Here is a 25,061-nt window from a genome sequence, read left to right as displayed (position 1 = left end):
AGAGGAAAGACACCACATCTGGAGCAGACCAGGTCTTCTAAGCTGGGACTCCAGTAAAACGGGCATTCTGGGATGCTGGAAACCTGGAGGCAGGTGTGCGACACCAAAAAGCCAGAAGAGGGTTCTATTTTCTCCCCATAGGAGAATATATTAGGATGGGGCCTTGCTGAGTTCGGTTCAAGGACCAAAAGAGGACAAATTTTGCAAGAATTTTTTCAATGCCTGGGTTTGATGGCCAAGTGTACGTTGTTCAGGAATTATTACACAGGGCAACAAGGGCATGACAAGAATTGAACTCTTTAAATTCACGGAGCCAACACTTCATAGATAGTTCCACTAGCAGCTTCATGATCCCCATCAAGGACTCTGGCAGCCAAAGACAGTGACTGAAAGATATGCTTCACTGGCTCTGATCTGTGTGGCCACCTTGCTTCTTACACAATTAGGCAGCTTTTGCTAACTGAACCAGGAATTTAATTTAAGCTCTGTGTATAGGATTGCTTACTGTCAACCTCTAACCAACCGGAGATGCAAGTGGTATAATAACGGTTTCTGAAATGTTTGGTTGGTGTCAGAAGTGGGATTCTGACATGCACTGTCTGGTTTTGGAAATGGTGTCAGGAAACCAAGGGACGAAACTGTGAGCTAAAGAAGCGTGGGAGGAAACCAGACAGCCTACGGCATGAGATCATCAGGTCGCTGAGGACTATATTTTTGGGGGAGTGCTGAATAAGTGGGACTCACTCACTGTACCTTACCTCCAACCTAACAGGATTTGTAGGTAACTACAGAGGGATGAGTTAACAGCAAGGTACCCCAACGTATAGTTTCCTAATCTCCACTGTGTGATCCAAGAAGGGAGTGACTGCACAACCTCATAAACTTGAAAACCTAAGGGGATGCGGATGTTCTGAGGAATCTTTACAGCTCTGCCTGGACTGGCAGTCAGTTAATTTCTAGCCAGAAATTATCTGACAGGGAGAATCGGAACTGAGATATGCTCAATTCCCCCTGGTTAAGAAAAAAGGGAAGAAGATTAGAAAAGCATTACTTCCAGTTGTATCTCCATTTTAACATGTATATGTAAATCTTGTTTTTATATGGAAGCCTTAAAAGAGAAATATGAGCTTGAAACTCCATGACTTTGGAGCAGACTGACTGCATTAAGTTTTCAGTGGGCAGGGCTTCAGAAATTCATCTGAACTTGAAAAAAGTTGTCTTCCAAATTAAAAATTAAAAATACTTCATTGAGGAACAAAATTTCAATTGGTGAAATTGTAACATCTTCTGTGTCTCAGACATTATTTTAGGAGAAGGTGACCTGGCTGGACTGGAGTCAGATGAGATGCATGGTGAGGCTGGCAACACGCCTGGCATCTCCAAAGCTTTAAGTCTTTGGAAACACAATTTTACCTTTTTTGATTGTTTTAGAAATTAGACTTCAGGACACAGCTTTGGGGCAAGAGCGAAGCTGAGCCTCTTTCTCATTATTTGGTAAAATACTAAAAGGTGAGGCAGTGTTGTAGGTGAAATACTGCTGTGCAAGGTGGTGGGGTATAAAAAAGATGGTATTTAGGAAAAGGACAATTTACTGGATTGGAGGAGGAAAGGTGTGAGAGTTAGTAGGCAAACTCCTGCACATAAAGCTAACGGAAATAGGGCAGGCTGGGAAAGAATGAGAGTACAGGCTCAGTGTGATGGTTGGAGCCAGCACTGCAACCTGGGACTCTGGTCCTCATCAGAAAGAAGCTAAAGCTTGCTCACAGAGCCTGCTAGTGCATGGTCTGGACCAGGGACCAGCGGTGCTTCACAGATGATAGTAAAATGGCCTGGGGTACATGGGCATGAAATTCGAAGCAGTCAGTGACTCTGAAGCAGTGAAGTTCCTAGGGATTGCATGGGAGGAGCCATCCTGAAATATATTTTACATGACAGGGAACAGACTATGGAGAAGTACATTGTGATCGTGGTCCTTGGACTTTATAAACTAAAGACCATTCAGTCAGAGAGCCAGGAGGTGGACTGTGCAGAAATGGGCTTTCTGAAATGCTGGAAATCTGGAGACAGAAATTTTGTTCAGAACGTTTGTGCACTATTTTATTAACCCAGATGAAGAAGTGGTTATGTAGATGCTAAATATGTTGTCAAGATGGCAGAATAGTAGGACCTTGAGCTCACCTCCTCTCATGAACACAACAAAACCACAACTGACTGCTGAACAACCATTGAACAAAAAAGACTGGAACTTACCAAAAAGACCTTCTACAACTGGAGACAAAAAGAGGGAACCACAGCAGGATGGCAGGAAGGGCACACTAACAATGTAACCAGGCCCTACACTTCCCGGGGTGGGCGACCCACACACTGGAGAATAATCGTATTGCAGAGACCCTCCCACAGGAGTGAGCGCTCTGAGCCCATGTCAGGCTCCCCAGCCTGGCCGTCTGGCATTGGGAGGAGGAACCCCCGGAGCATTTGGCTTTGAAGGCCAGCTTAATTGCAGGAGCCCCACAGGACTGGTGAAACAGAGAATTTACTCTTAAAAACAGCGCACTCAGACTCTCACATGCACCGGGGGAGCGGCAGAGGCAGTGATTTCACAGGAGCCTGGGCCAGGCCTGCCTGCTGGTCTTGGAGGGTCTCCTGCAGAGGTAGGGTTGGCTGTGGCTCATCCTGGGGACAGAAAAGCTGGCAGCAAACATCTGGGGAGTGTTCATCTACATGAGCTTTCCTGGAGGCTGACATCTTGCTTGGGTCATTAGCACCAAGATCTGGCCCCGCCCAACAGCCTGGAGGCTCCGGTGCTGGGATAATTCAGGCCAAACAACTAACCAGGTGGGAACTCAGCCCCAGCCGTCAGCAGGCGGGCTGCCTAAAGACTTCCTGAGCCCACAGCCACCTCCAGACACGCCCCTAGACCAGAGCGCCAGCACCCAGTTCCACTCACCTGTGGGCGGGCACCGGCCCCTCCCACCAGGAAGCCTGCACAAACCTCTAGGCCAGGCTTACCATGGGGCAGACACCAGACGCAAGAAAGCAATAATCCCACAGCCTGTGGAAGGGGTCCACAAACGCAGACCAGACTCTCCCCTGGGACCAGCTGGCCCCTGGCTCCTGGGTGGCAGGTGCACTGCTGGGACGCACAGGACATGTCCTACAGAGAGCTGCTTCTCCGAGGGGGTTCTGTAGATGCTGAACTTGGATTAAGAGTCAGGAAATTATATTCTCCTTACAGTTAATATAAATATATACACACACACCTCAAATTTTTGAAAATGCATAATTTATGCACGATTTTTTCTTATCTTCTTGGGCATATATATTTATACACATCTTGTATATGTTTATATATACACATATGTATATATATATGTATGTATACATAATTTTTTCCCCTAGAATGATTGACATAAGTCCTGAATCCCTAAATAAGTAAGGACAGCAAAGAATCAAGAACTGAACTTTCCACTGAAGTCCTGTCTTGCACTGATAGAGTCACAGGGAAGGTGAGATAGCCCTTGTCAAGTTCTTTATAAACTAAGAAAAACCATTCTACAAATGTTCCTGCTTCTACTTTGCTCCCATAAAGTTCTGAGTCCTTGATTAATTAAACTGGCAACCTAATCTTGACCTATCATGTAAGTGTTGTGTGTACACGTTCTCTGTGTGTGTATCTTGCTGCTAATGCCTCGTCTGCCTGAAATACTGATGGACCAGTTCTCTGCTGCTGTCAGTTTTAGCCCTCATTTCTACTGCTTTGCTCTTCTGACCCTGAGCCGAGTCTCCACTTTGGAATGACTCTGACTCCAGCAGGAATTTATTGGAGACATTCAAGTGCAGAGAGTCTCTTACCAGATGCCAAGAGGTCATTGATGAGCACAAGAAACTTCTCATCAGCCACCTGGGCGTCGGTCATGAGAAACACAGTGCTGACATTCTTCACCCCGGTTTTCAGGCAAAGGCTGGCCAGGTCCGCCTGCAGAAACAACAGCAGAGGTCTCCAAGAAGAGGGCCTTCTTGGTAAGAGATTTCCAACCCCTCTTTAGGAGTGGGACCACTTTCTCGTCGACTTTCATGGAAAATAAAGCCACACGGCAATGGGAGGTAAGGAGGAGTGCTATCTTGTGCTGAAAGGCAGGAAAACATGCCTCATTCCCAGGCCTTGGTCCCAACAGAGGTGGGCAAGTAGAATTAAATGGTGATGGTCTTTAATTCACACAACCACTGTGTTTCCCGAGTTAGCTTCCAGAGCTCCTGCTTTGTGCAAAGAGGTACCCGCTTTCCAAAGGCCAGAGAGGGTCCCCTGTTCGTCTATGTTATTTGTATCTTCATACGAGTGAATGACTTGCCCCAGGAAGCAAGCAGTTGCTCTTGGTCTTGACAGAAGAGTCACGTAGCTGGGCCTGCCGGCCTGGGGATGACTGTATCTTATGTAGCAGAGTCTTGTGTTCTCATGACAAGCTCCAGCAAAAGATTGTGTTGTTAAAAAAAATATACTGGGGAACACACACACCACACACACACATGATCATTTGGGAGGAAATTACATCCATTCGAAACTGTAGGTAGATGAAGTTTGGGGTCAGGATGCCAAGCCTTAAATTTTTCCAGCTTCCTCAGTCTCGGTTCCTTTGATGTATCCCTTTCCCAGAGCTCAGCCATCAGCCCCTCACCTTACTCGTGTCTCCCGCTCACATGACCCAAAGCTCATTCTCTACCAGCCTCATACGTTTCCTTACAGCAGAGCTTCCTTCGTGTCTAAATAATTCCCCTTTGAGGTTAATAAGCCTTCTTTTAGATCAGTGGTTCTCAGCCTATGCACTTAGAAAATTAGCTAAGACAGTGCTTCTCAGTTCTCATAAGAATCACTTGGGGGATACGTCCTGAGGCCCAGGCCACTCCCCAGACTAGTTAAGTCAGGATTTCTGGGAATGGGGTGCAGGCATCAGCATTGTTTGAAGCGGATTCCAGTAGATAGCCAAGGTTGAGACCCACTGTCTTAGATCATTCTGTAAATGCATAATTCTTACAAGCATGATCTGTCTTCTCTTTTATGGAAGCACTAAAGACTGACCTGATGTGAACCTGGAGTATGACCTTAGATCCAGCCAACCACGAGAGGCTGAGCTGTGGCTTCAGACCAGCAGTGAGCACCACTGGCTGAGAGATTATGGAGATGGGTGGGCAGCTCCAGCTCAGGGCTGGCTGGGACTCTTCCAGGGACAGCGAGGGCAGCATACTGATGGAGATTACATCATGACGCCCTCCTGTGCCTCTACTGTGGCCATGGGTCAAAGGGAGGGGGCCGGACAAAGTGACCTCTGAAGGTCTAATGTAATGCCTTTCTCTACCTTCCAGGTGTGCCCTGTGGCTCCTAAGTGCCTGACGTCTGAAACCACATGTCGCTGAAGGTCCCAGCGGCTGGTGGTTACTACACCTGTCTTTTAAAATACCAATTTCTTCTAAAACTTGGGCAGACTGTCAGCCTTCCTCCTGCCTGTCAGGGCTGTGGGGAGAGGTGTCCTGAATGTGATGCGGATGTGGGTGGGAGCTGAGGCAAGGCAGATGCACTAGAGCAGCTGGGGTCTCACAAGTGCAGACCCTGGGAAGGCTGGTGCTCATGGGCAGGGCCTGCAGAGAAAAGTGCCCTCCTGTCACCAGCCCAGGGCCTAAGAAGAAGATGGACAGACAGTGAAGGAAAGGTTCTGGGCGAGGGAACTGAGGAGCTAATGAGGGGTGATGGGGGTGTGGGTAGCTGAAGAGGCAGGGTCTCCTCCCCGAAGCCGCCTGGCTCTCCCACCTTGAAGTCAGGAATCTGGTAGCCTTTCCGCAGCGTGATCTGGAAGACGTCCATGGAGCTGATGAAAGCTGCGAGCCTGGTCAGACTCTGCTTGCCGCTGCCCCCGACACCGACCAGCAGAGCGTTCCCCCGCGGGGCCTCCAAGATGCGGCTGATGTGGCAGCTGGGGGAGGAAGCAGGGGCACAGGGCTTGGACCAGCCTCCCCCGGGAGGAGCACGCCTAATGGTCCCAGTGGGACCTGGAGCCCTCCTTGCAGGCACGTCAGGGCTGAGCTGTGGGAAACTGGGGCTAAACTGTCCTCAGACTTGGCCTCGCCTCTTGCCTGAGAGTGGACTGAAGTTGCCCTGCTTTGATTTAAGGTAAAGCTTCCAGTGGAGTAGTGCTGGGAAGGACTGGAGCGGGCTGGGACGGCAATGGGGAGGGGCCCAGGCTTCCCCTACAGCCCCAGCCAAGCCTGCCTCTGCCACACCTCCCCCACTTCACTGGGCCTCACCTATTTGTGCTTTTAGACAAGAAAGTGGGCACAGGAAAAAGAAAAGTAGAAAGCATACAATTAGAAACAAAAGAATTCAGGGAAGACTAGAGGACAAGCGGGAACAAAATTAAAGTCAGCAGAACAGAGAGCTCCGGTGGAGCTCCCTCGCTCCCTAGACGTTGACGTCCCTGTAATGAGTATTTGTGGGTCCTTTGTGTCAACCTACAAGACACCCACTTTCTTGGCTTCTGGAGTCTTCTCTTTGCAGCTTCTCTAGGACCCATTTTCCTGCCCCGACAAGGGGGAAGTACTCGTAGGCCCTGGCCTTCAACCACGTTCTCCAGAAAAGCCCACTGGTCCTCCCTCTCCAGGCCTTCCTCAAAGGCTCCTCTTCCATGGCACTGTTCACGGCCCCTCCTCCGGGACCGACCGCCAATGCTGCCTTGAATTCTCCACAGCACTATGTAAACAGCCTAGGTAAGGCACCTACATTCTTTATAAAAATAAGTCCTATTCCTTTTCCTTTTCTCATCTTAAAAATAATAGCTAGTCTCTGGACAAAATGCATAAAATACAGAAAAAAACTACAATTCTACTATCTAGCCATAAACACTATTGACATTAGTTATAAGCCCTTTCAGACTTTTTCTAGTTTCTCTCTGTATTTGTATAAGCATATATTTATGTGTATATACATGACTACATCTTAAAATTCAGTATATTTCTATTCTGTATATTTTCAAAATTGGGTCACATGATATACTGAACAGAGTGTTTTGAAACCACCTCGATTCAGCAATATACTGTGATTATTTCCCTGTGCCACTGAGTAATCTGCTAAACTGTGCTTCCAATGATGGGACAATATTCACGGTCTAGAATAAGTTCCTTGTCTGCAGTAGCCTACTGTTGGGTATTTAGGTTGTTTCCAACATTGTCCAGTTATAAATATTGCTATATAGATAATTTGAGTTTTTATCTCTAATTATGTCCATAGAATGAGTTCCTAGAGGTAAACAGTCAGTCAAACAGCAAGACAGTTTTCATGGCTTTTGAAGCTTATTGAAAAACTGCCCCCAAGAAGGGTGGCACTAATTTGAGCTTTTCTTAGGACTGATCCAAAGTGGACTCTCTTACACTGGAGGATGGGGACACGGCAGACTGTGTCAGCTGAATTAGAACATGGAGCCAGTGTGCTGGGGACACATAACACAGGGATAACGTGGAGCCAGTGTGCTGGGGACACATAACACAGGGATAACATGGAGCCAGTGTGCTGGGGACACGTAACAGTGATAAAGCCACTGTGTGGTGCTTCTGAGTCACTCAGTTTACGTAGCTGAATTTTATTCCCCTAAATATTCAGGAGTTATTTACTGACCTACTTTTAATTCTTTTTATGATCTTACCTTTTCATTTATAATTATTTACCTGTGATACTCTGTCTTGGATCAAGCAGGTTTACCCTTCTCTTGCGGCCTTATTACACTGCAGATTCTAGACATCTGAAGAGCATGTATACTCATCTTGTTTTCTCTATAGTGCTAGTGCACTGAAGGTATTTAAGAAATTTTTGTTAAATTTAAATAGAGCACCCAATTCCTTACACTCAGCATCATATCCGGGGTGAGGCAGATGCAAGGAATCATCTACACTGTGTCTACACTAGATGGTGCCTGGCTACAATGACAAAAGGAGAAACTGTGGTGCTGAGATATCCAGGCCCTCTCTTCTGATTCAAAAAAAGAGGGGGCAGGAAAGAGTGAATGGAGGAGAGAGGCAGGCATGGGGCAGGAGAAGCCCAGCTAGGTTCTGTGGGCCGCCCAACACCCTGCTTTACTCCGGAAGGCCTGAACCCAGCTTAGCATGGTCCACGCTATTCAGTCTCTAAATGGGAGATGCACTGTTAGTGTTGAATTTTCCAAAGAAGGATGGTTAAGTCTGCAACTGTCAGCACTGGGCTCCAGCTGGGGATTCATTAACAACCCTTGACGAGGGCAAAGGACTCTGCATTTAAATTACAAAATTTAAAAAGAAGATCAATATTCTGAAGGATTCCTGGGCCAGGAAACCAAGGCAGTCTAAGTTAAGCACATTACTGAGCTTCTGGGAGATTAAAAACAAAAGCTGAAGATGTGCCACAGCACAGCTGGAGGCGGCGGCATACTGCAGACCAGATAAACACACACACACACACACACACACACAGAACAGATGACATATACAAAAGAAGGGACACAAGAGAAGTACATTTGAACTTCCTTTTTTTGTTAATAAATGTGAAGTGATTCTAGGAGAGAAAAGAGGAGGCAAAAAAATATACATGGGAGTGAGAAAAAAAAAAAAGGAAAAAGACAGATGAAGATGATGCCAAAAGCAGGGGAAAAGATTTAGAGGAAAGCTTTCACAAAGAGCAGAATGAGAATCTGCTGAAATGATGAAGGAAGTTGGTACGAGAGCAAATGGTGCTCTCAGGGAGAGCGGACAATGGTGCGAAGACAGGGACTAACATCACAGACTGCTTATTAAGGGCAAAGCTCCTGGCATGTGCGACAACCCTATGGTGCAGGCATTCTTACTATCCACACCGTCCAGAGCAGGAGGCTGAGGCCTGGGGAGGTTAAGTGTCCTTTGCAAAGCACAACAGCCAGGTAGTGGCAGAAGCAGGACCTGAACTTGGGCCTGGCTCTGTCTCCAGAACCTATGCCTGTGACCACTCCACAGCGCTCCGTTACCGGGGTCAGCGTAAAAGAAGCGGCAAGAGAAAGTTGTAGGGGAATCAAACAAAAGAAAACGTTAAGAACTTAGGTGGTGAGAACAACAGGCAGAGGATGAGCAAGCCTTACTGTAAACACACACAGGCTCTTACCTGGCCCTGCGCCAGCCCCGCGGTTCCTGGGGGAAGTGCGGCAGACCCAGCCTCTGTGCTGCCCCACAAGCTGCCCCCGGGGGTCATAGGTGTGAACCCCAGCCCGCTGCCCCAGGCACTGTGTGGGGTGACACCTGTTTCTCACAGGGCTGCTGGGTGTTCTGTGTTCTGGTCTAAGAGAGGCTGCTTCTGCTCTCTGGCTGCTAGAGGAGCCCCAGGGAGGGGAGGTTTAGCTACAGCAGGGTTTTGTCACCTGGATGCAATGACAAGAGAGTCAGGGGAGCTGGTACTGGGGTGATGGAGTCTACGGCGGTTCAGGAAGGTGAAGACATGGTGGAAAGAGAGACAAAGAAGTTTGAGAAAGTAGGTGGTTCCATGAAATGAAATCCTGATGAAGTTTTAAAAATAGCTGGAATATATTTATTTGCCACAAAATGGATGGACTTTGAGGTCATTATGCTAAGTGACGTAAGTCAGACAGAGAAAGATAAATATTGTATTATCTCTTATATGTGGAATCTAATAAAAGCAAACACACAGAGACAGAGCTCAGATTTGTGGTTACCAGAGATGGGGTGTGGAGGGTGAAGGAATCAGGTGCGGGGGTCAAAAAGTACAAATTACAAACTTCCAGTTATAAGGAGAACAGGTTCTGAGGAAGTCACGTGCAACACGATGACTGCAGCTAACGATCCTGTACTGTGTCTTTGAGGACTTCCAAGGGAGCAGACCTCCAAGGTTCTCGTAACGAGGGAAATAACTGTCCCTGGAGGTGATGGCTGTTAACTACCCTTATGGTGGTAATGATTTTGCAATACACACTTATATCGAATCATCATGTTGTACACCTTAAACTGACACAATGCTATGTGTCAATTATATCTCAGTAAAACTGGGAAGTAAGAATAGCTGGAAACTAGAGCAGGTGAGTGGAGGGGGAGGAGGGACGAGTCAGAGAGAGGGACGTTTGAAATTGAGATTTTGGAGGTGGGCTCATTACAATGACAGAAGTTCTGGGGTAGGAACGGGTGAGTGAGTGGCTGAGGTGAGATGGAATAGGAGACTGCTGGAGCTAAGGACACCGAGGAACAGAGAGACCAGGTGATGCACAGATGCCAGGGATGAAGAAAGGTCTGTTCAAGGAGAGAAGGGGACCAAGCACTAAGGTCGCTGGTAAACGACGGGGAGAAACAGGATGTCAGTAGGTGACAGTAATGAGGAGAGGTGATGAGTATGAAAGAACTGGGGTTCGTAAACGATAAAAAAGGAGAAACGGTTTAAATACACCTCTGGGGTGAGGTGGGGAGAAGGCGGGTACATACCTTTCTCTAGGCCCTGGGGGACACGGGACGGGGAAGAAAAAACCGCTTTCCTCAACGCTGGGGTCAGTCAGGTTTTAGTTAGAATCCATCAGGGAAGGAGGTTCAGAGAAGTTGATGATAAAGCGGATTTTGCCGTTGGAGGCCATGCGTCCCAGGGGACAGAGTGGAGACAGCTGAGCAGGCAGGGAGGTGGGGAGCTGGGACTCAGGCTGCGGCATGCAGAGAGCAGTGTCGGGAAAGCAGTGGTGAGTGCTCGCTATCTGGGAGGCTTGGGGACAGCTCTCCGTGATTCCCTCGACAGCAACAACATTTGAAAGGATACTTGGCTTCTGAAACACGTGTGCACTTCAAACCTTCAGTCTAACTATTCAGTCTAAGCTGGCCCTTGCATGAGTCTGGGTCGGGAAGGTGGGCCCCAAGCTGTTCTGATGCCTCATTTATGATCTCACATTTTCCCCTGGTGTCACGTGATGATGCCCAGCACAGTGCAGGGCACATGAGGAATAAACCCATTTCCCCCTGAGCTCTGCCTATGCTGCCCCGAGGCCAGTGGCAGGAGCTGCAGCCGCTGCTCTACAAGCCCTCTACACCTTCAGGGCGGAGGCAGTGGCTGCTTTCCTGGTTGTATCAAAGTGGCCTCCAACACCCAAATGAGACCCCCACAGTGGGGAGAGGAGACAGCCAAGGAAAGGCAGGGAGAGATGCACACTTACACGTGGCGCACGGCGTCCTCGAAGAGAACCAGGTCCATCACCGTGTTGACTTCGTTGTGGTTCTCCAGGGCCTCTGCCAGAGTCTGGGTCAAAAGCTCCCACGACTGCACAGGCATGTACTTGGGCTCACCAACACCATTTGCAAAGTGGCAATACATGTTCAGGCTTCGGGTCCACTCCACGGTCTCGTCCATATCCTGGAGATGAGACACAGGGGCAAGGACTCTCCTTACCGACTCTCAATTCTGGTTCCACACAGAGTAGACACATCTCATTTGTGTTTCTTTCTGAACACGCTCTAAAAATTATCAGTACAGCTTCCAACACCTCCTTTTTCCTGAGAAGCTCTTAAAAATGGATGCTTAACTTTCATTTTGCAGCTCCATGAAGTCACAGATGTTGCTGGTCATTCCTTGTGGGCTGATGATGGGAAATGGGAGGTGGGAGGTCCCCTTCCCACATACACAGCAAGAGCCCTGTCTGCGCAGAGCAGTGGGTGGGGACATATGGGTGAATTTCCATGAGCAGGGGTTCGTTCACCAGTGTCGGGTTTCACCAGTCCGTGGCCCAGAGACCTCACCTCCCCATCCTCACATCCATTCCAACAGGTCCTGCTCCCCAATCCACAGCAGTGTCATAAGACATCCTTTCCTGTTTCCTGTGAGATTGCCAGCCCCGACTTCACACACTCAACCCAGAGCTTGGCTTCTGAAAAATGAGCCGTGAGCCATCCTTAAGTGACTGATTAGTTTATGGGGACAATGATAATATCAAAACATTTACAGCAGGGCCCCTTATTTATAAAACATTTATAACGATTTGGGCTTATTGTGTGTCCACTCTTGCCCACAGGCAAACCTCACCTTGTTTCATACACACCCAGCACAGCTCAACTGACTTGAAAGAGTCGGAGTCTACGTATCGTCACTATCAACCCATCCTTCAAGTATCCAAGAGGCAGCTAACTCTTTTTTAATTTGGAAGGGAACTATTTGCTCATCAAAACCCAAATACCTGAGACTTCAAGAGGTAGAAAGGTTGTAGAGGAAGCAAGTCCAAGAAAGAAAAGGTTTTCTAACGCATAAGCAGGGATTTATACCAGCTTAACTGTCCGCACTTGCCCTTTTTTTCTCCTAAGGGTCAGACTGGAGAATCCACCTGGAAAGGAGGTAATCAGCACGCTGTTCAACAGCAGAGGCATCACCTGGGGCATAAATCACTGTAGGGTTAGCCCCGTGAGCCCACAGGACAAGAGGCATCAAACCTAACAGAGGGAGGGAAAGTGGGGGTGACAGTCACATCTCTAAGAAGCCAGGGTGCTGCTCGGTTATAAGAAGAAAGAAGTGGAAAGAGTTAAACAGCAAAGAGTTATTACATTCTGAAGGTGGTTTCAGGGCCATAGGAAACCTTTTAACGATGCCTGCTTTGCTAGAAAGTAACAATACATGTCCATTTGGACATTTGGATAAGATTTAATGCAAGGCAGGAGAGTCATTCTTGCTAGTTGACGAAAACACATGGGGAAGTGATGTGGGGATACATTTACCCAATTTGAAAATGGGCTAATATACTGGGGAGCAGTCCTGATGGCAGTCAATTCACACCAACGACCTGGCAGGAAAAGAACTAAAGGGCAGTTCCGAAAAGCCTGGTCCACAAAGACTCTGATGAAAAAACAAGCCAGATGTGCAGGAGAGAGAGAGAAAACCAACCCACACAGTGAATCAAAGATTTCTTGATAGTGAGGTTGTATCACGTAAGAGCCACAAGTAAGAGAACTTTAAGCTCTGGATAGTAGAAGCAGGACTGTAGTACTTCCATGGTGGAAATTCGGCAACTTTTCTTCAATGCCAGATTTGGTGTAGCCAGGGTGCTTCAGGTTGGCATTTCAAGTGTTGTTGGGAGAGGATAAAGGCCGTATTAATGATATCTGGGTTAGTCGATGATCAGAGGGCCGCATTCTTGGTATACAGACCTACACAGGGGACTTCTGCTTCAAAGATGAGTGTTGTTCCTCTAAAGCGCTAGCTCAGACCAACTTAAGAGGATGGTTAAGGCTCATGTGCAGAGCTAACAGTAATCACACAAATTGGCAAATTCTGTGATGGTCAGGGAGGGGCAGCTGAGATGTGAGAGGGCTGGACATCAGGCCGTATAAAGATGATAGGAATTTAGGAATTTAGGGTGATTGGACCAGTAAACAGCAGACTGAGAGGTTCCTTTAAATGCTATCCAAACATTCAAAAGGTTGTCCTATAGGTCGGGATGGACTGGAAATGTCTTCAGAGGTAGACCCAGACTCTTACCAGGAAAAAAAATATGGAGCTGAACCTAGCAAGATGAGCACAGGGACAACCTGGTACATTTAAATACAAAGATTTGATTATTTTGAGCACAGGGAACTATATTCAACACCTTGTGCAATATCCTAAAATGAAAAAGAATATGAAAAGGAATATATATATATACGTATAACTGAAGCATTATGTTGTACACCAGAAATTAACACAACACTGTAAATCAACTCTACTCCAATTAAAAAAAAAAGATTTGATTATTTCAAAGTTCAAGAGAAGACAGACAAGCAATAGAATGGAAAATAGAATGGGGCTTTGTTCAACAGAAGGCTCAGTGTTTGTTGTGGGGTAATTCTGACACTAAAGTGTGTTGTGATCTTAGGCTGTGTTCATGTGTCACTGCTTCCCAGGGCATATTCTATGAACCAACAATTCTTCAAATTACTAGTAGGTTGTATAAAGGGAAACGAGTTGGGTCCAACGGGCTGGGGAAATGATATCTGAATCAGACTGATTCAAGATCTTCAGGGCTTTAGTGTGCTGAATGTACTGGGAATTTCCAAGGAAGGGATACAATATGAAGTTCTTTCTCATTTTATTTCATCATGGATACCTTCTTTCCAAGGAGTGTATTATAACACAGCTGTTCAGCAGGACACGTTTTGGGAAACACAGTAACAAAATTACAATACACAAGAAGAGGGGAAGGATGATGTTGATTTTGGTCAGACCTACTCAAGTTGTGTGATCAAAGTCGGGCACCATGATTTCCGAGGGGAGAACTGATGGGAGAGCAGTCAAGTTGATGTCAAATTTCTCTGGGGGTTGGATTTAAGCCTTGTCTGAAATAGCTAAAACAAAACAAAACAAACAAACAAACCAAAAAAAGCCCCAGAGGTTCTCTGGCCTGGAAAAGAGAAGACCCAGGAAGGACATGATAAATGGTCTTAAAATGTTTGGGGGTTTGTTATGGAGACCCAGGATTAGTGGACAAGGAAGTAAATTTTAGATCATGATTTAAATAAATCTCCAGTCTTTAGAAATGTTCCAAAGGGTTCCCATTTCAAAGTTGTTCCAAATTTCATTGGCAGTTCCAAAGCGGCTGCCTTTGGAAAGACAGGACTGTGCGCTTCCAAGGATGCCGGTGTGTCAAGGGGTTGACCAGCCTGGGCCCTGCCACGGGGAGGAGTCAGTAAGGATAAGGGTTTGGATCGGATGATCTCCACAGACCTCAACAGCAGGATCCTGTGATTAATTTGTCTCTTCTTGCCCTGGCATTTTTCACTTTGGCAAATATTGATTAGATTTTCTTTCCTAATCTAATCCTGATTTTCTTCAATTTATGGGCTAGATTTTGATCATCTGGGTGATCATCTGTATAACCGTCATTATTTTTCAGAGGTAAATATGAATTCACAGGGCAGTACTCACATCAAAAATCTTCTTGACCACTTCTGCCTGGATCTTATCAAAAAGATCAAAGTCCTTTTCTTCTACCATCTTGTCCCGATAAACGCGATTTGATTCGTGCAGATAGAGCTTGACTAGGTCCTGTGTGGATTTTATACATTCCACTGAGGAGAAGAGCATACCCTTTAAGAAAAATAAACAGCAACAAAAATTAACATAAATTAACAATTTACAACAGCCACAATTTACTGAAGCCAGGTGTGTGACAGGTACTGAACTAGATGTTTTGCCAGACAAAGCTCATTTAATCACTGTGATGACCCTACAAACTAATTTTTACTATGTTCATTTTGCATAGTGTGAAGATTGGGATTCAGAAAGAAGCATGCCAATGTTTAGAGTAAGTGGCCCTAGTTTAAAACCACACCATTTTGAAGCCACACAGAGAGCCTGGAATTTCAACCACGATATTCCAAATCACCACCGTGAGAGGTGAGGTGGCTTCTCAATCCTATAAGCACCACTCTGAAAACAGATCTGGGTGCTGACTGCTCCTGTAAAATCAGAGTGGTGACAACGGGCTGGAACAATATGGCTAACTTTGCAGGTCAGCAATCCATCCACTCCTCTCTAGTAAGTTCTCCTCCCTGTATTCCTCAGGGACCGTTCCAAATATTTACTGTTCTTTTCAAATTTCTGTCACCTCTCTCTGCTGCTCTTAGCCAATGTTCAAGCCCTCTATTTCATGGAGAAATGGAAACCACTGAGACTGGACCCTCTCAACGACTTCAGGTCCTATAACATCAAACTCATCGACGCCTTGTTTGCTCTCATTGCTCTCCCTCTTGTCTTATAGGAAAGGGGTCCTTCCATTGTTTCCCATTAGCGATGGGATAACACTCAGACTCATCGCATGGTATAAAGCTCTTGTCATAATAGCTACCAGTCTGCTTCCTCATCACTCCTCCCAACACTTCTTGTAAGAGCCAGATTTCGGTCTCACAAATTCGGATTGTTTTCTAGCCCTGAGTAGCCTGCGCCTCCACACCTTTGCTTTGCTTGCTATGCTCACATCTCAGTATCCAGCTCAATTGATAAGTCTTTGCTGAATTCATCCATGACACCTCCTTTCCCATCCAACAACATTCCCTCTGGTGTGCCCTTGATATACAAAACTCTATTTTAGAAGAATTATAAGTTTCTAAAATTAGTTTTCTTTGTACAGGTTTGTTTCTTCCAGGTCACGGTGAGTATCTCTAAATTTTGGAAATAAAGCAAAATGCTCCAAAATACCCCGTTGGTTAAGGAAGGAATCATACGGAAAATTAAGAAATATGTTAAAAAATGTAACATATAAAAGCTTGCATACTGCAGCTAATGGTATAATTAGAGATAAATTTATAGCCTTAAAATATGCATTTTAGAAAAGATGAAAGGCTGACAATTAATGATCTAAGTAGCCATGTCAAGAAGTTAGAAAAATATGAACTAATCCTAACCCCAGAGCAGGCAGGAAGAAAGAGATTATAAATAAAAGGGCAGGGGGGAGGGTACAGCTCAGTGGTAGAGCATGTGCTCAGCATGCATGAGGTCCTGGGTTCTATCCCCAGTCCCTCTATTAAAAATAAATAAGTAAATAAATAAATAAACCTAATAGCTAATTACCTCCCCCAAAATAAATGAGTAAAAGTAAATTGTACAAAAAATGTTTTTAATTTTTAAAAGAAGAAAAGAGCAAATCTTAATAACATAAAAACATATCAAATAGAGACAACCAATAAAGTCAAAAACATGACAGTGATGTAATTTTCTTCTTTTTCAGTTTCTTTTGAAAAGACCAGCACTACCAACAGCTCCCTAGTAGGGCTGGAAGAAGAGAAAAAGAGAAAGGGTGTACACAGTCACTAGCCAGAATAGACAAGAGATCATGACGTCCGCCAGAGCAGACACTTAGAAGGTAACAATGGGCCACTGTAAATAACTTTACGCCAATAAATCAGAAACTGATGACACCAACATCTTTCCACAACTGATGCCTGAAGAAATAGGAAATATGAATCATCTGATATGTACTAAAGAAACTGGATTCATAATTTAAAATCTTTCACAGAGAAAACTCCAGATGGCTTTATCACTAAATTCTTCTGACATTTAAGGAAGGCACAATACAGTGTTTTAAAAAATCTTCCAGGGAGTAGAAAAAGAGAAAACACTTCCCAGTGTATTTTATGAGGACTTCATAACCTTAGAATACCAGAAGAAAGAAAACATTATAGGACAATCTTATTAACATAGATGAAAAATTATACAGAAAAAATAGTGAATGGAATCCAGAAAATAAAATAAATTTGTCATGTAACAACTAAGTTGGATTGATTACAGAAATGCAAGGTTGAGCTAACATTCAAAAATAATCAGTCATTGATCACATTTCCAGAAAAAGGGGAAAATAGATACAATTATTTCAACAGATATAGAAAAGTCATTTGTTAAGTTTCAACGTATGTTCACGACAAAAACTCCTAGTAAACTATAAAGAGAAAGAAATTTTTTTAATCTGGTAAAGAGCATCCACAAAAACCTACAATAAGCTTCATACTTAAAGGCCAACTATTAAAAGCTTTCCCTCTGAAATTAGGAATGCAACACAATGCCACTGTCACCACTTCTCTTCATTGTGGGGGCAGCTGTAGCCAGCACAGTAAGAAAAAGAAAACTGGAAGATTTAGGGTTTAGAAAGAAAGAAATGGTTACTATGATTAATTTTTTACCAACTACATGATTGTACACATAGCTACAAACATAACAGTGAACAAAGATACAAAACGATATTCACCATATGATTCCATTTATATAAAGTCCCAAAATGGGCCAAAATAACTGATGGTGTTAGAAGTCCGGACAGTATTTACTTCTGGGAGGAGAAAAGGGTGAATGAAAAAAAGAAAAAGGAGGCATTTCAGGGATGCTGGCAGTGTTCTGTTTCTCCATCTGAGCTGTGGTTCCACAGCTGCCATGACTTTGTGACCCTTAACCAAACTGTATGCTTATGACCAAACTGTGTGTCTTTTCTACTTGGATGCTATACTGCAGCAAGAGTTTATTTTTTTTAAAAAAGAAAGAAATGTCATTAGGTCCCTTTGGCCCCCCTCTCCTCCTCAGGTCTCCTGGGGATCCGCCCTGTGTGAGTGTGGGGGGTGGAGGGAGCGCAGCCAGGAGTGCTGACTTTGGGGACAGGGCTTTACAGTGAGCTGTGCGACCAGCTGACATTTACAAGCCCCATTACAGCCAAACACTGAGGCTGACCGTCAGGTAAGGGCTGAGAGGATGTGAGCACGTCAAGGGCAAACTTTGCAGCATCTGAGAGAGCTGTGAGGGCACTGACATGCGGACGGTTAATGATTCCTGCTACTCAAGCACCATTACAGTCTGCCCTGATGTCCACGTCCTGGGCAGTGAGTGAAGTGCAGGGAAAGTTCAGATCACTGAGCCTTGGATCAAGCTGGACAGAGGAAGACAGCACGTTCCTTCTCCAGCAGCGCCCATCGCCTAGAGGGCATTCAATCTCCCCTTAAGCTCTCCTGTCAGGCCTTTAGACAAGTGGGCTGGGGCAGCCAAGCCGGGAGGTTGGAACTTGGCTCTGGAGGAGGAGGGCGAGGGTCTGCGTGGTTGGAGGGAGGTGGACCCTCCAGCGGGGATGTACTTTCCTACATGTGGGCAGGGGGCTGACAGCTGGCAGGCTGCAGAGGGGAGGGGCTGTGACACAGAGCCCAGGGGTTGCCATGCAGGCTGCCTGAGTCAGGAAAGAAACAGGCCAGTGGAACCAGAGACTCAGCCCCCACTCCAGTATCTCCCCTCACTGCACTGCTGCCATTAAAACAGGCTGGAATGGGACCCTCCTTCCTCAGGAAGTCCCGGGCCCCGAATTCCCTGCACGGTAGAGCTGATCGCTCTAGTTCTGGGCTTTGGGGCTTCTGCTTCCCAGTTACGCAAACGTGGTCGAAGGACTTCCTGTGTCTGTGGCATGGTTTTGTCATTTCTGAATTGGAAATGATCAGTGTTTTTCCTGGTTGTGAGGATTAAATGACTAGCTAACAGACGTAGAGGGCATAGGACGGGCTGCTGTTACAGACCTTTTCCACGGATCCACGCTGGTCTCAAAACTAACTTCCCGTCCTCCTCCCTCACCGACTCTCCCCGTCACCGTCTGCTCCCACCTGCTCCGTATTCCACTAATACCGTTTACACGTTTCCGCCTCCTCGACCACTCGTGCTGTCGTCTGCTGGCTGGCCACTTCTCCGAGCCTCTGTTAAACTGGGATAATAGTGTGTCCCAAAGGGTGGCTGTGAGTCTGACTTTCAGGTGGGACAGGTGACGAGGTGCTGCCAGGTGGGAGCGGTGCTTGTGCTTCTTGTGAGGGACACTGATGCCTTTGTCTCCTTTGGTTCTGTTACTACCAACAACGTGAATCTGATCGGCTTAACTCCTGTTTGTTCACTTGGAAAACGAAGGGGCTGACACCCCCACCTCAGCCTGCTGCAGTGAGATCTAAGTGAGGGCGTGTGTGACTTTTAAAAAAGTCTTTCTCAATTAATACCCAATAAATGGGAGGTCAGGGTGGGTACACAGGAACTTCGCCACTGTGCAGGTCTGAGGGCCACAGGGCTGTGGGTTTACAGGCTTGGAGCTGAGGGCTCTTGCCGCCTTGACTCTGTCAGGCTGCTCTCTTCACTGGAAGCATGGACAGAGGGACAGAATGCCACGGTGGAAGGGGGTCCAGGCCAGGAACCGGAAGACCTAGATTCAGTGCCAACTCCTTCCCTGGCTGGCTGTGTGCTCTTGGGCAAATCGGTCTAATCTCTATGGGTCTGTTCCCTCATTGGTAACTGAGTGAGTGTTTGGGGGGCACCTGACCCAGGAAGGCTGTCCTGAGCCAGCCTGGATGTGCTCTCAGACCTGCCCTGGGTATGGGGCTCAGAGGCTCCAACCTCCAGGTAAACCTTTATGCAGCATCACTCTTGGATCTTGGAGTAGGTTTCTGCTCCTTATGACCATGAAACATGCAGGCCCATGGCCTCAGGGCTAGTCTGAGGTTCCCCAGAGACCCACCTGTACAGGGCGTGTCCTGGGTAATTAATCCCCAATACCTGTGCTCCCCGTGGAGGGTCACGCCTCACTCCCTGATGGCGCTGACATTTCCCTACAGGTGTGGCCTCTGCTTGGTGTAAAAAGCACCCTCCCGTCAATAATGGCTCAGAACTATCTTGGTGAGGGGTGTCTCTGAAAAGTAGTTTCTGCAGATTCTCGTCCACGATGGGAGAGTTGTGGACCCATCACACGAGGATGTGGTATCCGACCAAGGAGAAGAGAGGGCTGGGGTTGCCACATTGCCCTCTGGAGGTTTCCACAGTGAAAGGCCAAGAGACTGGAAGCGACAGGAATACGCAGGTCATCACTACTCAGATAACCAGATGCAAGAATCTGAAACGGCTCTGACCTGGAAAAGAACCTGGAACCTTTAGGACTGAGGCTTCCCTGGGGCTGGTGGATGCTGTATTAGGAACAGTATGACACGATGTCTTTGGGAAGCAGAGCCGTATCCTGCAATGGTTTGGGGGGCATTATTTTTCATCTCAAGAACGATGGTGTACCACCAGGGCCCACAGAATAGTTTTCTCTTTCTTTCTTCTGTGCCGTTTTCTTTCCTAGGCATGCGGGAACTGTTATATAACATTATCTCCAAAGTGTGAGTCTCCTCCAGCCCAAAGGAACTGACTCAGAAATGCATTCTGCCTCCTGAGAAGTAATTCAGTCAGCGAGCAGAACTCTGCTTTATCGAACAGAACCTCACGGACCCTACAGCACCCTGTTTACTAATTTACGTTCCGAACTGTGTATGAACTGAGCCTTTGCCTAAGAGTCTGGCCAAGAGTGGAGGGAACGGGATCATCTTAAGGCCTTCAAAGGTGCCTCGGAGCGGATGGACTTACCTGGAAAATATTGGCAAAGTCTCTGAGGTTGAAGATGTAGTGGAACTTGATTGCTGTGGGGAGGAACGTGGTGGCAATTTTCTGGTGGAAGGTAAGGGCCAGATTGATCAGCTGGGGGACGGATTTCTGCAGTGATGCTGGGAAGTTTCCAAGCTTCAGGTGCTGAGTCAGGATGGTGCTGTAGATGGAGGACAGGGCGTCCGCTCCCGGGAAGGAGAGGACGAACACACTGAAGTGGCGCTGCACAGGGAAACAGAGCATGGGGAGGAGGCCACGGGTTAGACAGCCACGGTCACAGAACAGAACTCGCTGCTTCTGGATCTGGATAAAGCAGTGAAGAATTCTTGGAAGGACTTTGAAGTCTACATTCTGGTCACAATTCTCACACTAAACCCAAACTCAGATTGACTCTAAAATGAGTAGGGGTGATAATGGGCTGTGGACCTCTGACCATGTGGTGTGTCAGGAAGAGAACAGAACCCAGACTCTGGGCATCTGAGTCCAAATCTGAATGTGATGCTGAGAGCCTACATGACCTCGGGAGGGCCATGCACCTCTCTGAAGTTCTGTCATTCTGAAGACCAAGTTGAATTAGATGAACCCTATTCTAATTTGGCTCCAAAAGCTTCAGAACTCTGGGTATAGAGAGTTTTTTCTCTCCCTGAAACTGCAAGTCAACATCCTGTGGTTACCCCTTGAAGAGGCTGGACGGGGGAAGGGCCGATTACGGCATGCAATTGAGTGACATCAGGTGGTAAGGTGGTGTTTAGGACCCAGGAGCCATAGCTCCTCCCGTACCTGAAGCCGGGGGTTGATGGTGAAGCTGCCCGCGGTGGGGTTCATACAGGACACGTACTGCACATTCATGACCTCCTTCAGGGACAGTCTGTTTCGATCGTACCTGGAACAGTCAGAAACCACAGTGAGAGCTGAGTGACGGCCCAGGTAGGTAAGCATGTTGCCAAGGTTAGGTGGGATGGGCTCTATCATTCACATGTTTGGGGGGAAAAAAAGTCCAGATCCACTGGTAGAAACAGAGAAGAGACAAGAGCTTAGGACAAATTCCTGAGGAATACAATATCTATGCAAGTAGCATAGAAAGAAGAGACCACAAAGATGGTCTAAGAGGCAGGAGGAAAGTCAAGGGTGTGTGAAGAAAGCCGGGGAAGACAGGATTCCCAAAGGAGAGAGCAGTCAAACCACATCAAGGGCTGCAGAGAACATAAAAAAGTGACCCAATGGGGTTTGTTGGATTTCACAATAAAGACACAGTTAGTGGTTGAGTAAGAACAGTTCAGTAGAGGAAACAGAAACCAAGTAACAGTGAACTGGGGAGTGAGTGGGAGATGAGGAACTGGAGACAGAGTAGAGAATTTGGTTATGTAGAGAGAGACAGCACAGTAAGCAGAAAATGATTTTTTTTTTTTTTTTGGTCCAATAGCAGATGACTGGATAAGGAAGTTGTGGTATATTTATACAATGGAATACGACTCAGCCATTAAAAAGAATAAAATAATGCTATTCGCAGCAACATGGATGGACCTGGAGATCATCAGCCTAAGTGAAGTAAGCCAGAAAGAAAACGTCACAGGGGGAGGGAGGAGAAGATGCCTGGGGATGCAAGTAAGTGGCAGAGACATGGAAGCTGGAAATGCAGATGGCATGTTGGAGACAGGAAGCTGGAGGAGAGAGAAGGTACGAAACAGACACTTCTGAGAGCAGAAATGTAAACATAGGAAGGCAGGAGGGTAGAATGTACACGAACTTTCTACTTCCTGTTTAAGGTTTGTGACCAAGAGTCTAAGTAAAACTAATTAGCCTGGCTGGTTTTCCCCAGGAGATTTCAGTTGCTCAGACACTGGTGTGGAGATGGTGGATGGTGGCCCGTGGTCGGTGCCCAACAGAGACCTTAGGAATGAATGAAAGGCAACTCAGGTGACCGCCGTAACTTTAACTCTTCTCTCTGAATTCCCTCTTCGCACGCCCCACGCCTTCTCAGCACCCGTGAAGTCAGCACGAGGAAGATGAGCCCAAGTTGTCTCAAGTCACTGACTTGCTTTTTCCTCTCTGGCAAGTTTAGAACTTTTGCCATTAAAAACTATACTGTTGCAAAAGATACTATCAGAGCCTGTGAGGCGCTGGAAAGAGGAAGACTGCCAAGACCCACAGGCACATGTGTGCTGTACAGTACGTCAGGTGTTCCCAGTGAAGTCCCTGCCCTGTGCGACAGGACCACGGGGGAGGCGACGTGGGGGTGGGGGTGGTTAGTTGTGCTTCTGGAGCTTGGAAAAGGCAACTTTTGTGATGAATATTGAAGAAAAACGTAGACATTTTTCCTTCAACGAGAGCTCAGTACCTTCTCTGGTACGAAGTCCCTGTCTGGGAGGTAGACACTGCAGGGAGCAGAATCCCACGAGGAACGTGGTTTGCTGCTGGGATTCTCCCCCGGCATTAGAGCTGAGCGGAGGCCTGCAGCTCCAGCAGACGAGTGATCGGCCTTGGACCTCTCCCCACGCGGCCCCGCCCTTTCCGTGTGCTCTTACCAGTGGCCGTAGTCCAGATGCTGCCGGATGACCGTGTGGGGCTGCGCAGTCCCGTAGGCGTCCACCTCGGGCATGTTCATGTCATCAATGAAATAGATAAGCTTCTTGTGGCCTGGGGGGCCATAATTTCTGCCGGCTTTCTTTTCCAGAGGCTTCTCCAGGACAGCTGAGGAGAGAGCCAGTTGGTGAGGGAAGGAGGCTGAAACCTCAGAAGCCAGTTCTAAGACGGTACCATGTCGAGGACGAGCCACAGTGCGGCATGTGTGCGTGCAGCGATGACAGCTGCTCCCTGCTGCGGGCAGTGCTGCAGGACCAGAGGTGAAGCTGGCAGTGACTAAGAAGCAATGGTGACAGCAGCGACCAGGCATCGAGCACCTGACAGGGCATGCGATCTCACTGAATCCTGACAACACTGCTGCGAGATTAGTACCATCGTTCCCTTTTACAGACCACGGAACCGAGGCTCAGAAGAACGAATCAACTTTTCTAAGGTCAAGTCAGGATACAGATCCAAACCAGTTAAACTTCAAAGCCCACCTTCCTTCCGCCACACGTGTGGTCCACTGTGTTCTTTCTTTGTAGACTGGACACAGAGGATACCTCCCTAGTCCCAAGGCCTGGTGCTCTAATCGTATAGACACCTGCAAATAACCAGATACTGGGCAGCCCTGCCCTCTCTGCCAGAGACAGCAGAGGAGCCAGAAGGCTGTGGCTCCCACGCCAGGGCTGGGAGGAGGCTCCTGCCACCCCAGGGCTAGAAGAGGGGAGTTACTGGATGTTTTGTTAACAGTGTTCTTAGAGAGTTCACCTCCTGGGGTTTTCCCTGAAGAAGAGTAGAAACAACAGCCTCAGAAAAATTCCCAAAAGCTTCCAGTGTCAGGGACGGCCTCCCCTCTGCCTTCAGGTATCAGAGCAGCTCAGTGCCTTTCTGGAAACTAAGCACAGACTCTTCTCCTAGAGCTGTTTCTTCAATTATCCAGCCAGAGAGAAGGAATCAAACAGCATGGTTTTCCAGCATGACAGGACTTGTTCAGAACAAATTTAAGTAACAGGGTAGAGATGTATATATTTTTTTTCAATAAAGCAATTAGATATTTATGTATTGCAAGAACCAATACTATTACAGCTGGAGGCTCTGAGAACCATCTGATCCCTTTTCTTGAAAAACAAGTTTGTAAACAAGGAGGAAGTGTCAACAGACATATGAAGGTGACAGATAGAAAGACAAGTTCTTTCAGGAAGCTTGAATATTCTAATTTCCTGGTCCTGAGTTAAATTAAGTGTTCCAAGTATGAATTAAATTTAAATTTAATTAGCATCCAATTAACATACACTATCAACCAATTAATCATGCAACACCTCTTCCCCCCTTAAGACATAACAACTATATATCAGATCTGTCAAAATGGACTATAATTAATGGGCTGCCAAGGACATGCAACAGTCCTTCTAACAGGAGCTTCTCTCCTTAGGAAGACTTGTTTCTCCTCCTCCCAGAGCAATGATATTCAAATCAACTCCTGGAGTTAAGCAGACTCTGTAATTTGGGTTGATTAAGCTCTTTATGCTTCTCAAGGATTGCTGAAGAGAAAAGCACGCCAGTTAGTAGGAAGTGGCCTTGGAACACCGGTTATCTCAGG

General features: G+C 46.8%; 1 protein-coding gene across 1 annotated transcript in view; it reads right to left on the bottom strand.

The window, feature by feature from the left end:
- DNAH9 (dynein axonemal heavy chain 9) overlaps positions 1-25,061 on the bottom strand; it is a 273,515-nt gene that overhangs the window by 101,089 nt on the left and 147,365 nt on the right. The window contains exons 39-45 of the mRNA XM_064495271.1: positions 23,422-23,587; positions 21,677-21,779; positions 20,879-21,118; positions 14,909-15,070; positions 11,181-11,377; positions 5,801-5,963; positions 3,853-3,976 (exon numbers count right to left, since the gene is read on the bottom strand). Coding sequence (XP_064351341.1) covers positions 3,853-3,976; positions 5,801-5,963; positions 11,181-11,377; positions 14,909-15,070; positions 20,879-21,118; positions 21,677-21,779; positions 23,422-23,587 — 1,155 coding nt within the window. The remainder of the gene's footprint in view (positions 1-3,852; positions 3,977-5,800; positions 5,964-11,180; positions 11,378-14,908; positions 15,071-20,878; positions 21,119-21,676; positions 21,780-23,421; positions 23,588-25,061) is intronic.

Source organism: Camelus dromedarius, chromosome 16, assembly GCF_036321535.1.
Source record: "Camelus dromedarius isolate mCamDro1 chromosome 16, mCamDro1.pat, whole genome shotgun sequence".
Taxonomy (NCBI): domain Eukaryota; kingdom Metazoa; phylum Chordata; class Mammalia; order Artiodactyla; family Camelidae; genus Camelus; species Camelus dromedarius.
The sequence above is the reverse complement of the archived record's forward strand: the minus strand, read 5'-3'. Positions and strand labels throughout refer to the sequence as shown.